Source organism: Neolamprologus brichardi, chromosome 6 (assembly GCF_056152115.1).
Source record: "Neolamprologus brichardi isolate AB-2024 chromosome 6, ASM5615211v1, whole genome shotgun sequence".
NCBI lineage: Eukaryota > Metazoa > Chordata > Actinopteri > Cichliformes > Cichlidae > Neolamprologus > Neolamprologus brichardi.
This window is the reverse complement of record NC_142109.1, coordinates 24,323,733-24,340,033: the sequence shown is the minus strand read 5'-3', so window position 1 is coordinate 24,340,033 and position 16,301 is coordinate 24,323,733. Positions and strand designations below refer to the sequence as shown.

General features: G+C 38.1%; 1 protein-coding gene across 1 annotated transcript in view; it reads right to left on the bottom strand.

Moving 5' to 3' along the window:
* The window catches only part of LOC102779150 (cytoplasmic phosphatidylinositol transfer protein 1-like), a 79,409-nt gene that overhangs the window by 15,455 nt on the left and 47,653 nt on the right, over positions 1 to 16,301 (bottom strand). The window contains exon 2 of the mRNA XM_087841889.1: positions 3,259 to 3,407. Within this exon, the coding sequence (XP_087698015.1) occupies positions 3,259 to 3,407 (149 nt within the window). The remainder of the gene's footprint in view (positions 1 to 3,258; positions 3,408 to 16,301) is intronic.

The window sequence follows — 16,301 nt, the reverse complement described above, 5'->3', positions numbered from 1 at the left end:
CCACAAACAAAATAGTCATATAAACTCTCAAAATTTTCTTAAATATCGCACTATTTATCAGTTGTAGCCGCAGACATATGAGTTTTCTGAGCCTGAAAGCACTTTGTTGAAACTTTTAATCTCTGTATCATCCAGCATGAGGTCACTGTTTCAGTACTTCGACCAATATGTGTATTCGGGAGACTTATTAATGCATGTCTGTGCTTGACATTCACTTTTCTTCGATTATGTACTTTGGAAAGGCACCACCTACTTTGACTGACATACTCTCCAAAACAGGACAAAAATGGCACTCTGTGAAATACGTGACTGCTGTGAATAAAAAATTTGTGAATGCTGCCAGATATTCTCTCTCTCTTCCAACAAAGAGACTGACACCCCTCCTACACCTCCATCTGTTGAGTTCTCCTATTCCCTCCTTCTTCTTCTTGTAAAGATCTTTGCCAGCCCATGTTGCCAAACGTGCAAGCGTAATCCATGCCTGCTTTATTTTATTTATTTTTTTAAAAAAGCATCCCGGTTTATCTGAACGCATCTGAGGAATGGTAACAATTGTTCATAATCAATCAACTTTAACAATAGTAATAATAATAATAATAATAATAATAATAATAATAATAATAATAATAATAATAATAATAATAATAATAAACAAGGAAAACAGTATTCAGGTTCGATGAGATCAGGCCAAATAGTAAAGTACTGTGTGAAGCAGATTGTGAGGGCTAATGAGGCGGTTAAAGTGTGACAGATTGGCAGATTGATTCCCTGCTGGTGACTTAAAGTTAATGTTTACTTGTTGCAGCTCCAGATGGATGGCCAGTTAAGGTAAACAGAACAGTAGTTAACTATAGTAAAGTTATGTTGTTGATTCTATACAAGCCTAACTTCCATCCATAGAGTTTCTTCTGCCACACTTACCACGTTTATACAAAGAACATCATTAAAATATAACAATATTACTTGTGGATTCGTTTTTTTATGTCTTCTGGTCAATTTGATAACTCAAGAACGCCTGAAGGGAATTTTATTAGCCAAACCAAAACACAAACAGACTTCCCCAACAATGGTTTTGTTTACTTATTTATTTACATGTTTACACTGTTGGGTTCTGCTGAGATTACCCAGGTTTATGTGTTTGTTTGTTTTAAGGCAAATATTAAATAAATTGAATTAAGAATGCCATTTCACTTTATGTGAAAGCACATCAGTTGTTTTCCATGATTATGCACCACTTACTATCTAGTAAGAATTCCTTGCTCGTTTTTTCACTACAAACAGAGACAGAGATATAAAAGGCAGCTTGAGTGGTTGACAGAGGAACGCAGCTGTTATTTCCATTGAGAAGTGAGGGTTTCGAATTAAACCACAGGGATGTTCATCATCAATATGTGGAGCTTTTGAATTCTGCCAAACGCAGACACACATTTACGCACTCATACATTTCACTCCATCAAAATGTCAGCTGCCGTGGAAAGGTTAGTGTTTTCTAGATCTCCATCTAACTGCAAATGCAAACATCTATCAAAGCTGAGAGTTTAAGTGTTTAGAATACATTTCTGTCCCTCTTTTTTTGTCCTTGCCTGAATGACAGTTTTGTTGGTGCGCATGAATGAACTGCACTGAAATGAGTAAAATGAGTAGATATTGGCAAAATTTCACAAAAATTTTGCCAATATCTACTCAATAACAGTAAGTTCAAGAGCTGCTCCACCTTAAAGTGTGAATGAAGATTATAGCCTAAGGCAGGGGTTGGCAATCTCTGTCCACGAGGGCCGGTGTCCTGCAGGTTTTAGATCTCACCTTGGGTCAACACACCTGAATCACATGATTAGTTCGTTACCAGGCCTCTGGAGAACTTCAGGACATGTTGAGGAGCTAATTTAGCCATTTAAATCAGCTGTGTTGGTTCGAGGACACATCTAAAACCTGCAGGGACACCCGCCCTCGTGGACTGAGATTGCCCACCCCTGGCCTAAGGTCTTTTTTTGTACAAAGCAACTGTTGCCTTTCATTTCTGTTTAAACAAAGCTCCAAGCAAGTGTCTTCCTGAACACTGTTGCTCAAAATACTCAATTTATCTATATAAATTTCTAGTTCAATACAAAGCACAAAAAAAAAAAAGCTGAAAGAAAGACTGAAAGACTGAAAATATCTGAATGGAGATCCAGACGATCTCTGTATGCTGCCTTTGCCTTCTTCATTTCCTCTGCAGAGCAGAGGTGTGCTGACTCAACATAATTAGTTCCCTGGCATAGCGAATGCTGACACGGGTATTTGTGCTTAGACAAATGGCCTACAGCATCTCTGCCTTCTTCCATTTTCTCTCTCTTGACCTTGTTTAGGCTCTGTCATATTTTTTTCCGCAGAAAAATTTCCACCTTTTCATTTTTTAATAATGTATTTCTTGCTAACTTTCATTTTAATTCGTAATAATAATTATATATATTTAAATGAAAATTCATTATAACAAATAAGTAATTAATCATTCATTAAAATAAAAAAAAAGAACATAAAAATACTGCCAGTCTTGTCGTTAAACAGCCAAAAATACAATGAATGGACTTAATGCTTCTCGATGCTTTTTGATGCAGAGGCCATTGTGATTAGATTGTACATCTTTGCCTCAAACAAACAAGCACAATTTTAGGTCTAATCATTTTTTACTGAATTACCTGAAATTACCACATCCTGGTAATTCCGCGTCATCGGGAAGAAATGCTGTAAATATAAGCAAATAGTTCATCACCATGAAACACTGCGAGCGGTGTTTAGGCAATTTGAAGTATTTCTTGTTAAACTATATCACGATTTTAACCCCTGCATTGCTTTTTTTTTTAATTGACTGCATTTAGGAACAGGGAATTAGGTCCCAGGTGGCGAGAACAGCCTTTAAAACAACAATCCCACAAGCATTTGGCTTTCTGGTAAACTTCTACAAAGTTTAGTTCTGCCAGTCAGTGTGGGAAGTTTTTGATTCATTTTGATTCATTGCATTCACTGAGTAGTCTTTTCTGTAAATATTCAACCATAGGGATTGAATTTGTTCTTTCCATTTCTGAAACAAACAAACAAAATATGTTCTGTGGGCAAGAAGATTCTGCCAGAGAAAGACAGCAAACAGAAATGTTCAGGAACTGGTTGGAGACCAAATGAAAATTAGATTAGATTAACGGTGGCCAGCATGTAAAAGTAGCCCACACACTACTAATTAATCACATGTCGGGCATTCAACTAGCAGGAAAATATTCCACTGACCTGTTGAGGTAGACTCGTTTCTCTGTGTACTGTCCTTGGCCATGTGCCGGGTCTTCATACGGTTCGTTCTGGACAACCTCCACCCCTTCCCCTCGATCGCTCTGCTCATGGCTGTGTTTACTGATCATGTACAGCTGCCCAATCCGGTACTAAAAGACAAAACGCACAGACAGGGTGAGTTCACACTCCGAAGCAACCAAAACTGTGACAGAATCAGAAAGAAACACTGATAACAAAAGATTTCACCGAAAAAGTTCATCCATAGTTAAATTACAAATGAAAAGGTGCGCCAGTCGCATTTTATTTTTTATTTCTAAAAGAAAATATTCAGTTGATAATGTCATAACACCATTACCAGAATCTAATAACACTAACAAAAAGTACAAGAAAAAAAATCCACAGTTTGTGATTCACTAATGACACCTAAAAAAGAGCCTCGAACTGTGCTTCACTAACTGCACCCTTGACTCAGTGTAATTTGCTGTTAGAAGTTATCACTGCAGCCACAGACAAGCATATGCCAAAAGCAGTTATGGTCACCTTCCTTTTAGTCAGCGATTACATATGTAGAGCTTAAGAGAAATAGAATCAAAGGAAACTCAGCAGGGCATCAAAGCACCCATGCTAACAGCACACTTATGCACTTCTACACCTTTTGATGCACAAGCTACCTCAGTAATACGTGCGTGGTATTTTTTTTTTTGTGGATTTTAGCACTGTAGATCACCTCAGAGAAATGTTACAAGATGAAGCAGATAAATACACTCTCTTAATCCTTTAGCCTTAACATTTGAATTTTTAATTTTATAACTAATTAATAGCACATGCTATAGTATTATGTGGTCTGTGATTTCAGTCCGTTGCCAGGTGGCTGATAGGCAACATGAGGACATCCTAATATCTGATACAGATAAGAACCTTCAGGGCCTAAGATGTAGCTACGTACCAATTTGGGTTGCTCAACTCCTGCTCATGTGGGACTTTCTGGGCAACAACCAGACAGGGACTGTGTTCTAGTAAGATGACTTCAAGAATTTCTACAAAGCTAAAATTATAAAAGAGTAATTAAACTGTGACTGAAGAGACACTTTAGTCAATCACGAAGTGAAAATTATATGTTTATGCAACAATGAATTCCACCTGCTTATCTTGCAGTCAACAATCTTTGTGTATTTACTGCTTTTAATGTTACTCCTGATTTCACTGAAAGCAAACATAGAAAACAAAGTGAAGTCTCAGATGCTTCTTCTGCAATAATGGATCTCTGTACAAAGGTAAAAATTGCTGTTGTACGGCAAAGCAACTTCGGTTCTATAGAACATGTCTCTGCAGCACACGGGAACGTTTTCGATTAATCAAATAAGTGTAGCTATGCATAAATCCAAAGCATTGTTCTGTGTAAAAAGACAAAAAAGACAAAGACAAAAAAGAAAGACTGATTTTTAAAGAGGAGGTCAAGAGTTGAGTGTGAGAGAAAGACCGAAGAGCATCAAAGGATGGCAAATCAAAGAGATACAGAGGATATAGACAACTGTAATTCTAGAGTGATTATAATTAAATGAATAAGGAAACATAAAGGTGAGGCATAAACAGTCTGCTCACTTGCGTGTGCTCACTCTGAGCTCTTCACTAAGAGATACTAGCTTGACAAACGATTAAAAAGCAGGAAAGTTTGCCCTGGTAAATCAAATTAACCATATTTCTGTGGATTCAGCTGACCTTTTCCAGCCTCAGCTGTTAGCTAAGCTGTGATGTCCTGTCGAGCGAAAATGAGAGGTGCTTAGATAGTCGCCCAAACAAACTCCCAGCGGGCCTCTAAATTTGCTTTCTTTCTGTTTTTTTTTTTTAAATAAACAGGCATAAAATAAAACGACATGAAACAGTTATATTAAACCCCTAAAGTTATTAGTGCATACCTTTCTGAAGAATGCAAAACCAAGCAGTCACAAGAGATTTCATCATGGAGGCTTTGCGTGTGTGGTTTTTAGAAAGTTAACTTCATCACTCGCGTGATGAATATTTAACACGGAAGATTTTCTAGTTTGTTATTTCCAGGCCGCCATATTTAGTCAAATACAGTACATATGTACTTACACACAATACCTCAAAGTAGCTGCATGGGGGTCAAATAATATACATACAACATATTATGTTAGTGTGAGTGTATATTTATGACTTAATTATCCCAATTAACTAATAGTCTGGTGAAAACATAAAATACAACACCGTGTTATTATGGCTTTACAAACATGTTAATTCCCTGAAACTATTAAGTCTAAGTGTCCTGCTGAGGAGAGGTGATGGTCATTGTTATGCTTAACAGAGCTTTCAGTGGCCAACAGAGCCTCAGGGACAAGAGTGTAATCATATGAAAAATAGACACTCCCACCAGAGCAGGACACATACACAGAGTAGGACACAGATGATGAATTAGTATAGCTTTTGATTAGTTCTGATTAAGTGTGGGCCACGAGGAAAGAAAAAAATCCTCCCTTTTGAATTTTAAACACTTGAAACCCTCATGTAATGCTATCGATTTAATGAAAAGAAGACTCTGTCTAAGATCATGATACATGATGTCGTCAACAGGGGCAGAAAGCCACATAAATATACGCAAAACATGTAGGCACATATGTAAGGCACACAATAAGCCTATTTTACATACATTTTCTGTTATGACACCAAAGCAACAATTAAATAGAGTGCTTTTGTTAAATGAAACCTGACATAATGTGTTTCCCGTGCTTACATTCCTTAGCTATATCACTTTTTTCCCCCATGCATTCATGCAATCTATGCATTAAAGGTCACAGGCACAGCTGCATCACCTTGGCTCTGCATCCTCTGCGGTGGACTAGTTTCACTGTGAAAGTAACACAATGACTCACATCCTTTGTGGCTGTTTGGTCCACACACTGCTCTGGGCAATGATATGTATTTGTTGTTTCACACAGATAGAAACATGTGCATGCATGCACGTACATTACATCCGTGAACACACGCACACCATGCACACATACCAACTAACCATAAAGACAGTTGTCTAAGCACAACACTAGCAGAGTGGAGATCTGGAAAAAGAAGCAGGCTACAGTCAAAAATTAAGACGTACGGGCATTCTTCCTCCTTCCACTGGTCAAATAAACGCCAAAATGAAGTGAATTTTATTTTAGCAAAAAAACAAAAAACAAAAAACCCCAAACCTCTGTATTCAACATAACACACACTGGCTCAGACGGATGGTTTTGGTTAAACAGTCTAACCTAGACTACAGTTTAAGATTCTTCATAAAAACTTGAAACGAGATGAAGCTAAGTTTAAAAAAGTATTCCAACCACTACTACTGCAGCACTGATAAACAGTAAGAAAAAAATGCCTTGTACTGCGTTGCTCTCACATTAAAGCCAAAACAGTAATAATTGTGTATAAATCATAGTTTCACAAAAAAAAAAAACTTCCTCTCCAACATCTCAATTTACAATAATACCACATTTCACATTTCAATTCAATTCACTTTCAATTTTCAAAGTACTGGTACCGCACAGTTTTTGGATTTCAGTGAGCCATGAGGAGAGACACGCCAAGCAATGAACCAAACACCATGTGACATTTAATTCATTTCATAACATACTATGGTCAATGCCTCAGATACAGCTCACGTAATTAGTGTTAAATGGACTGGCATTCAGACAGCACATTTCTAGTCTTGCTGACCACTCAGAACTCTTTTACACTACAAGTCATTTTCATACACATTAACACAGGATTGCATTTTATGACATTTTAAAGTCATAAAACACTGGTTCAACACTTGCTGAAGAGCAGCAGATATGTTGAGGTTGGTGGGATTGAACCGCCAACACTCCAACATCCTGATTAGTAGGCTATCTGCTCTTACCTCCCGAGTCACCATCGCTCATTTGGAGTTGGGTTTCTTGTTACCTACTGAAAGTTACAGCCAATATTAAATCTCTTTTTAGCTCTTGAAAATATGATTCTAACTGTTCATGCAGCTCAGCACTAACAGCTGCACGATGTCCATCAAATAGCCAAAGTTGCTTTCAACTGACAACAGTAATAATATAGTGAATGTAATGTAATGAAACAAACAAAAACTAAGCTGATAATAATCACAACACGTAACCATTTTAACAGCCACTTACATCTAAAAAGCACCCCTGCTGCTAAGCCCACTTTAGCAGCAGCGGTGCAGAACCCACTAAAAAGTTCAGTGAAGTTCAGTGAAGTTCAGTGAGTTCAGTGAAGTTCAGTGAGTTCAGTCTAGCACAGGGCTGTCATGTTGCAAGATTATGAAATTCATCAGGCATAGGACATTTTCTGCACTCACAGCATACCTTCAGGACATTTTGACATCAGGCTCAGTCCTGAAATAACCCGTGTACAGTGTAGTGCTCTGTACTGCACAACCTCTACTGAAGTCCTGAAATGCATAGCCAACCTTCAAGTGTTATGCAAGGGCAGGCCTATTCAATCTTATGTAAACAGCACTTAGGCATTTATTTCCTTGGTTATAACACTTAAACGAGTCAATGGTTTCATTTACTCTGCTTGTAATATGTTGACTTTCAGATAGCTCAGTCACAGACAATAAATCTGTCATGGACCATGTGTATACACCGTGATAGACTAGCTACCTGTCCAGGCTGTACCCTGGCTCTCACTCTATGACATCTGGGATAGACTCCAGCGCCGCCGCAACCCTGAATTGGTTAAGCAATGACAAAACAGCTGACTAGATGGAATGTCCATGAGATCAGCCGTGACAATGGACACTATATGAATTTTTGGGCTATAGAATACTTTTTACAAAAATAAAAAGGCTTGTGTTAACTTATTATTACAGCATATACCCAAAGCTGAATCATCTAAAGTTATTAATTACATCAAGTTCTTACATCACTGTCAAGAAGCCATTACAGTAACATCCAGGGCAAAATGCATGTTATTTTTGCATTGTGTCAGTTTTGTCTCTCCTAATCTGAGTCATGGCCTGCTTTATTAATAAAAGCTCACCTCTTCAATGAAGTCTCAAAAGCTTCTAAAAACAGCCCTGGGCTGTGGGAGAGATCCAGCCTGATAAGCTAAGAGCTACTGTAAATAATGCATATGCACTCCATGGCTTTCCTGTGCGCCACACAAAAACCCAGTGAGGTGAGTAGTGTCAACTGAAAGACACTGCAGTAGCAGAGGACAAACTAAGGGGAGTGTCACAAAGATAATCGGAGTTTTGTGAGTAATGACAAACTAAAGTAAATGCAAGTGAGGTACTGTCACCTTGAAATAAAAGCTTTGAACACAAGTGTGACATCATCTTAATTCACTATTCGTTTAGACAAGACATGTCCTCGTCCATTCATTTTGACATTGATGAGTTGTAGTGGCCTTCTAAAAATATCAAGGACTAGCACACGTCATCTTGTCCTCTTTTGTGGGTCAGTGTGATGATTTTAAAATATTAAAAAAAAACACCCCACCATTAATATCCTCAATCACGAAGAAGCCAAAAAGAGGCTACCCAGTACACCGAAAGGTTTGAACAGCAATAACAACAAAAAAAGAATAAAAAAGTCTTGTACTGATTAGTTCAGTAACCTGCTATTTTCTCCCTTTGGAGTAATCACTTCTGTGAAAGCTGTTCTGTTGAGTTACACTCGCTCTTTCCCTTTTCTGGAACTCTTCACAGCGTGATCAATCATTTAGCTTTATGACACAGCTGGCCAGTGCTTGCCCTGCCTTTATTTGATTTGTCCGATAACAAGGCACTCTGGTTTGTTGTTGCTCATTAATCAATAATAATAAACTAGAGTGTGTTGTCATCATCGCCCCCAATTACGAGGTCCTGGGCTAGTTCACTGAAACCCAAACTCACAAACTAAGATGACTACATTCTTACGGATGTGAGATGAACCAACTACGGCATCTTGCTTGAGTGCCTGTATGTGCAAACTGCATAATCATCCCTAAATTTCCATGTAAGGCAAAGTGTTGATGACATTGATGTTTAGGGTTGCAGAATTAATCGAATTTAATGTTGATTATTTGGCATTCTACAATTAAATAAACATGATCGACCAATATTGGAAATCTGCCAATAAAAAATCATCCATGTGCCATTTCCAAATGTCCCCTTGAAGTTTCCTGAATGTCGTATGAACACTACATCACAAAAACGGATAGTCAACAAATGATACCACTTAATTATGAATCATTATTAATTAATGTCTTTTGTCCCTTCTCCCTCCACTCAACCCAACCAGTTGTAGCATATTTTGTCCTGTTAAAAGGGAGTTTTTCCTTCCCACTGTTGCCAAAGTGCTCACTCAAAAGTGGCTGTCTGATTGTTGGGTTTCACTGTATTATTGTAGAGTTATTACCTTACAGTGTCCTCGGGATTCCCATATGCTTGTTTGCCATTCACCTAGGGACCATTTTTGATCCGAGGACACCACAAGGGTTACGGGGCTCGAGGTAACTGTTGTTGTGATTTGGCGCTATATAAACAAAACTGAATTGAACTGAAATTGAATAACATACCATCGACACGAAAACCAAATGTCTGGCATAGGAGACAGCGGAGACTTTGTCCCTTGAACTTGATCGACGTTATTGGAAAGTTAGTTGTGTTTGCACCACAAAGCAACATAACTAACTTGCTCAACTACCTGTAAACAGACCACAAAATGGCACTATAATGAAGGCCAAAACAAACAGTACAAAGGCTGCTAACATGAATCAATCCAACATCAGCTCAAGTGTCCATAAAAGCAAGCCTGTAGAGCACGTCAGCGTATCCATCAAGACGCACTGAAGTCACCGATGCAACTGCATTCCATATAGTGACCAATGAAGGAAAAATAGTCAACACAATGGGCAAAAGTTATGTTATATCTTAATGGATATATTATAACTTTTGAAAAGTAGCAATATCTGCACTGAACATAGTAGGAGACATATAGAAGTATATACAGCCATTGAATACTTTGCTATGAGTTTTATTTACATCCATAAGCTGCAAAGAATGGAGTGACAGACATTATTTTGGTGGTTCTTTCATCTAATGTAAAAGAATAATAACACAAATATCTAGAGGGGAATCATTGCTGTGAAATAATAAAATCACTGTCATTGATATGAAGTTCTTAATTATAAAATATGAGGAGTCATTTAGCCCTAAAACATCTAGTGCTAATTTGCATTCAGCATGTCTGAGCTCACCCTCAGAAAAATACTATTATCACTTGATTATCACATAATTTCAAATATGCATTCTTCTTTTTTCCCTCCCTTTCCCCCCATCTTACTTATGCTTCACTTTTCTTCTGCCAACTTATTGCCTTAAAGAAATAACAAAAGCTTTGTCCAAAGTTGCAATATCTAAAGACGCCATAAACAGAAATCCCTCATTAACCAAAAAAGGAGTACTACTGCTACCAGTCCTAACGGCTTAGTGTCTAGACTCAGACATGCTTCTGCAGTGGCAATACTGATAAAACGGTTGATCCTTGTATCGCCTGTTGCCGAGAGCGATTGGGAGTGGACATCGGATAATGAGGGAGAAAGATAAAAGAGAAGAAGGGGAAAAAAGGGGAGGGATTATTGAAGTAAGGGACAGGGAAGGGGTAGGGAGACAGCAGAAAAGGAGAGAGGGGGTATGATTAGCAGTGTATGTCACTCTGTTTCCAGGCCTCTGCATACAGAGTAGAGGGAACTGAAATGAATGAGAGCAATAAATAAAGGCCGACCAGAATGGATTGGGGAAAATATAGAATTATTAACTGTCTGAGAGATTATCCCCCTCCTGTGTGACAACATCTCTCATCAAAGACGTGGAGGTCTTGAGTACTTTGGCTCCGTTTGCACCCTCAGAACGACACAGTGATGAAAGATCTTGAACTTAGCTTTTAATTAAAGATAAGACTTAGGCTGTAGCACTTAAACAAAAGACCCACTGAATCAATTTAGCATGAAAGTTTAGTCTAATGTTGCTGTTAAGAATTAGTTTTAATTGTGCTAAAAAAAAATGTTCAGCAAAAGGTCAACAGTTGGATTTCGAGTATCTTCAAAGCTCTTGCAGATATAGCAGAAATAAATAAATAGCTTGATATTATGATTTTGATGTCCAGTCAATATCATCATTGGCACAAAATAATGTTACAGTATAAACCCTGATTCATTCATACCACACATATCAAATTATCAGATTAATAAAGCTGACAATTCATTCACAATTAACTTCATATACTCAATAAATGTAATTAAAGTATCTATATCCCTTACTATGTAATAAATACTCAGTCCACCCTTGCAATCCTGATTTTGTATGATGAAGCTTACAAAATGCTATTATCAAGCAGTTTACTTACCCAGACAGGATTTCATTTATTCCATGATTTGTTTAACTGTGATAAAACTCGGCACACGTTACAGTATCAAGCTCAGTATCAAGCTTGCTCTATTGAGTTGGCTTAAAGAGCCTGACAAATGAAACAAGTTTAAATCTACAGCGCACTTTACCATCGTTGCGTAATTAAGATAAATCCCATTATTCAATTGAACCACATAATACGCTAGTTTGAATTATACTTTGCTTTCCAAGCGCAGATTACTGGTTAATCTGATGGAGTGCAAATTATGTTTTGCAGAGAAAATGAAATTTGCCTTCACTTATGAGACACACGGTGATTTATCATTAGCTGAGTAAGATGTAGCCTTTCCAAACACCAGACTCCCATCAGATTGAGACAACAATAACTCGAGAAACTTCTCATTGATAACACAAGGTCGCACTCGTTAAAATGAGACGACTTTTTGTTACATTTAGAAATCTATAAATCTTTTAGATGTTTTTTTTTTTCCCCAGAGCAAGTAAAATAAATGACCTTCCACAGAGAGCTTCTGACATTAGCCAAATACTCCTCTAAATGAGTATGGAATCAGTGAGCACATAATTAACCTGCAGTTTAACAAGGCTGCTCCTCGGCAGCCTGTCAGCAAACCTCTCAATTTGAATGTCAATGTGAGCTAACAGTCTACACTAAAAGCTCTGATAATCACTGTGCTCCACTTGCACAGGGCCACGATAATGCCCTCTGGGAGTACTGTGGCAGCCAAAACTGAGAGACCATTTTGTGCTTGGCAGGTACTACAACACTGACAACTTATACGAGCAACTTTGAAAGTAGGGTTGTGAGCTAATTCGCTCAGTGTGTTTCTCTTAGCTGCAGGGTGAAAGAGCCTGTGAGGGGAAGTGTAAGTGTAAATAGTGACTGCATATTAAAGACCTGTGATTATGTAGGCTTCAATGTGGGTTACTCACTTTGTGAATACTATTGGGATCTCGACAAAAACGAAGAGTTTAGTGTAAGTCCCGTAATTAGTGATGCACTGGCTGCAGTTTTCTTGGCCGTTTTCCAATTCTTTCGTAAGCATGAGCTGCAGACATTTATTTTTCCCGATTCTAATTTTCAAAAGTATGTGCAAACAAAAATCAACTATTATTCAATTGCTCATAATCCCAACATTTTGTTTAAAATATGCTGGAATCCACAGAAGTCATTCACATTTGTCCGGTATTTCATTGCTCCACTTTTACACAGTAAACAAAAAAATTTTTTTTTCTTCCTTCTGTTTTTCAGCTTTGCAATTCAGCACATTTAGATAATTCTGCTCTGGGCTTCAAAATAGTTTAATTTAGTTTTCCAGTTTTCTTAACCCATAAGAGAAAATGTCATTGTACAGAAAAATCACTAAGACGACACATCTGGTACACACACACAGAAATACATACATCCACAATCCTATACTGCTGCCACACCCACGGGGCCATCACTTTGCCGTTTCATTACCTATCATGACAAATATACACAAACAAACTCACATTGAGCGACAGACACATCCAGCCCTTCTTGCCCTGTTCTGTGCGCATTTAATCAACTGGGTGGCAGTGTGCACTGGTCTGAGCTGCACTCTCCAGATAAGATTATCCTTCAGCTGTAGGCCTGACAGTCAATAGGTTAGACAAGGGGCATAATTAGTGTTTGTGTGTGTGTATATGTGTATTAGGCCAAGGGAGAGAGGGTAAATGAACAACACAGATAAAGATGGTAAAGATAGAAATTGAGTGAATAAGAGAGAAAAGCACAAAGACAAGTTATCAGTGTTGCCCAGCAGAGCACTATAAACATGAGAAATCAATGTGAAGGATGCAAACACATCTGCAGTGCCATCTATGCTTCTGCTTCTCCTTCTCTGCTCCCTGTTAAGTGGGCGCACGGAGAATGTGTACTGTGTGTCTTTGTTGGTAAGAAGTCTTTTTTTTTTTCTGCACTTGCACTTGTTTACAAAAAGGGTTTAACAAAGGGGTTAACTCGCAAAATTGGTCAAAATTATGAAATGAATTTTCGAATCCGTTTTGAGTTCAAAGTTTCCTGTTATTTGGAGGCAGTTGGTAAATGTTCTCGATGTGTGCCAAAGTTAGAACAGCGGTGTTCTTATTTTGTTTTCAGTCTATACGCTGTTTGCCTGACAACCTCAGTCACCAGTCAAAACAGAATGAGTCACAATCAATTTAATCCCATAAACAAGGCGCAACATCCATCTATGTGAAAATGTTGACATTTTTCACATTGGCTGAAGTGCACAGACGGAATATTAAACTATAGAAAACAGGAAGAATGGAACAAATGCCAATTCCATTAAACCCTCCTGAATTATCATTAGCATTTAAAAAGTAATTATTTAAAAATGTTTCAGTTGTTGTGCATTGCTTTCGAAGGCTACTGCCTTGACCTTTAAGTAAAACAAACTGAGCTGAGGTGTCCACCTGTGACTTAACCTGATACCTGTCAGCTCCAAGTTCCCGCTAATGTGGGATAAAGTGCTGTCCAGCTGAGGCAAAGGAACAGGATGCACGTCTTGCTGCAGACAGTACGATTAATCACCCAACCTATTATTATTCATCATATCATCACCTAAGCAGACAGGCCTTAGCACCCACATGATGCACTGTAACATTTATACACACAAATCCAATGCCAGAGACAGTTAGATGGCTGCTTTGCTGTGGCTAAGATGATGGCTCTGACACAATAAAGAAAATGAAGAGTCATGGAAAGTGCAGGACCAGGAAATGTTGTCGACTAGTATTTTTAGATAATTATTTTTTCCAGTAACCGAGGCTGAAGCATTAAAGAGATGCCAGATATTTTGGCTGATATTTCCACATTAAATGTCCCTAATTCAAATACTGGATTTCCTAGATAATATTACAGCTATCTGGACAGAAAAAAGTTCAATATATTAAGGAAAGTTGAGTCGAATCTGCAGAATAGTGCACTGCAGTCTCTAACGTCACTGCTTTGAACACTGCTGTTCATTTGACTGTGTGTTTGTATCTGTGTGTGTATGTGTGGTAGGAACGTCATATTTTGGTTGATTAGGGCAAAATATTTTCACTGTGTTTACTATATTTAAGTGTACTCGACTCACTGTTCGGTTGGGTTAAGGCAAAACTTAGGAACTACTTTTTCAGGTTTTAGTTAAAAATTCACCCTTACAAAGCATTACCACGTGCATAAGAGATTTATTTTCTTGGTGATTTGATTTGGGTTTTTTTTAAACCAGGACAGTGCATGTTGCTAAATATCAATATAAAAATACGATAGAAATATGTAGCAACACTGCAAATTTATATCTGTGACCTGCCTGTGGGTAACATAACAAAAATGTACTTGATAGCTTTAGTTACTAAAAAACACTTGGCAACTAGAGCAGGTGCTGCAATAGCTACTTCCTGACCCAATGATTAGAAAGGGAATCAGTCTCGTGTACATGTAATGTGTCACTACAGTCTGTCAGTTTAATAAGGGATGATAAAACAGCAGAACCTAGTAAATTAAGCGAGAGTTTATATTACTTAAAATTATTAGCAGAAATTCTAAATTAAATGCGTTATCAGTCATTCTGTCTACGGGTGATTTATACCAGAAAAAGGTTGGCCGTTGTCTGTGCCTGTTCTAAGACCAGAAGACATCAGTAAAACATCAAAATAAACTTCTTCTGTGCTGTTTTCAGTCCCACAGAGATGTCTGTCATTCTTAACTGCAAAAATGTAATTACTGACTATTCTGAACTGGCCTAAATAAAATACATTTAATATTAGCTTGCAATTTGCATGTCATAATACGGTACTCTATCCCTTTACTGCACGTTAATCACACTCCTGTAAATACTGGGGTAGAGAATTGAAGATTATCACTGGAGCAACACAATGTCAATATTGTATTGTGGTTGCTGATTGGCCAACTCTTTGGAGCATAATGCTTTGTGTCTTAGCCAATAACAGATTAGAATGACAAAAGTAAGTAGATTCAATTGATGTTAAAGGTTACACTGGGTGCCGGTTTAGCTCAGTGGGTAAGGAGACCACCACATGCTGCATGGCAGGAAAGCAGGAAGGGAGATGGGACGACACGCAGCAAAGGGCTGCAGATTGAAGTCCGACCGACTCTCTCTTTCCCCGCTATCCTGTCTATCTTCACTTACTGTCCAATAAAGGCAATAAGCCAAAAAATAATAAGAAAAAAAGGAGGACCTTACCCCTTTGCACGGCTTTCAACTCTGTCGAGATATTTAATCAGAGTCTCAATAGCAGATTCTTTAAAAAAGGCAGGAAAAAGCCTCATCTCATGTGGAGAGAGAGAGAGGGGAACTGAGGAGAAGCATAAATCACGATGGAGGAAGAGGATGCAGATAAGGAAAACTGTTCTTGATTCAATGGATCCTCCCTCCTTGTCCTTTCTGGCCAACATAGGGACTGTAAATCCCCCCCGAAACTTGAGAGGATGTAAACAAACCCTTAGCTCTGTTTCAAACCTGTGCTTTTGCTGGGAGACACTGTCACCTCACAACAAGTTTATGTTAGGTTAATTGGTGAGTCCAAATTGGTTGTAGGTGTAAATGTGTCTGCCTCTCTGTGTTAGCCATGTGACAGACTTGCAAACTGTGCAAAGCTCTCTAGACCC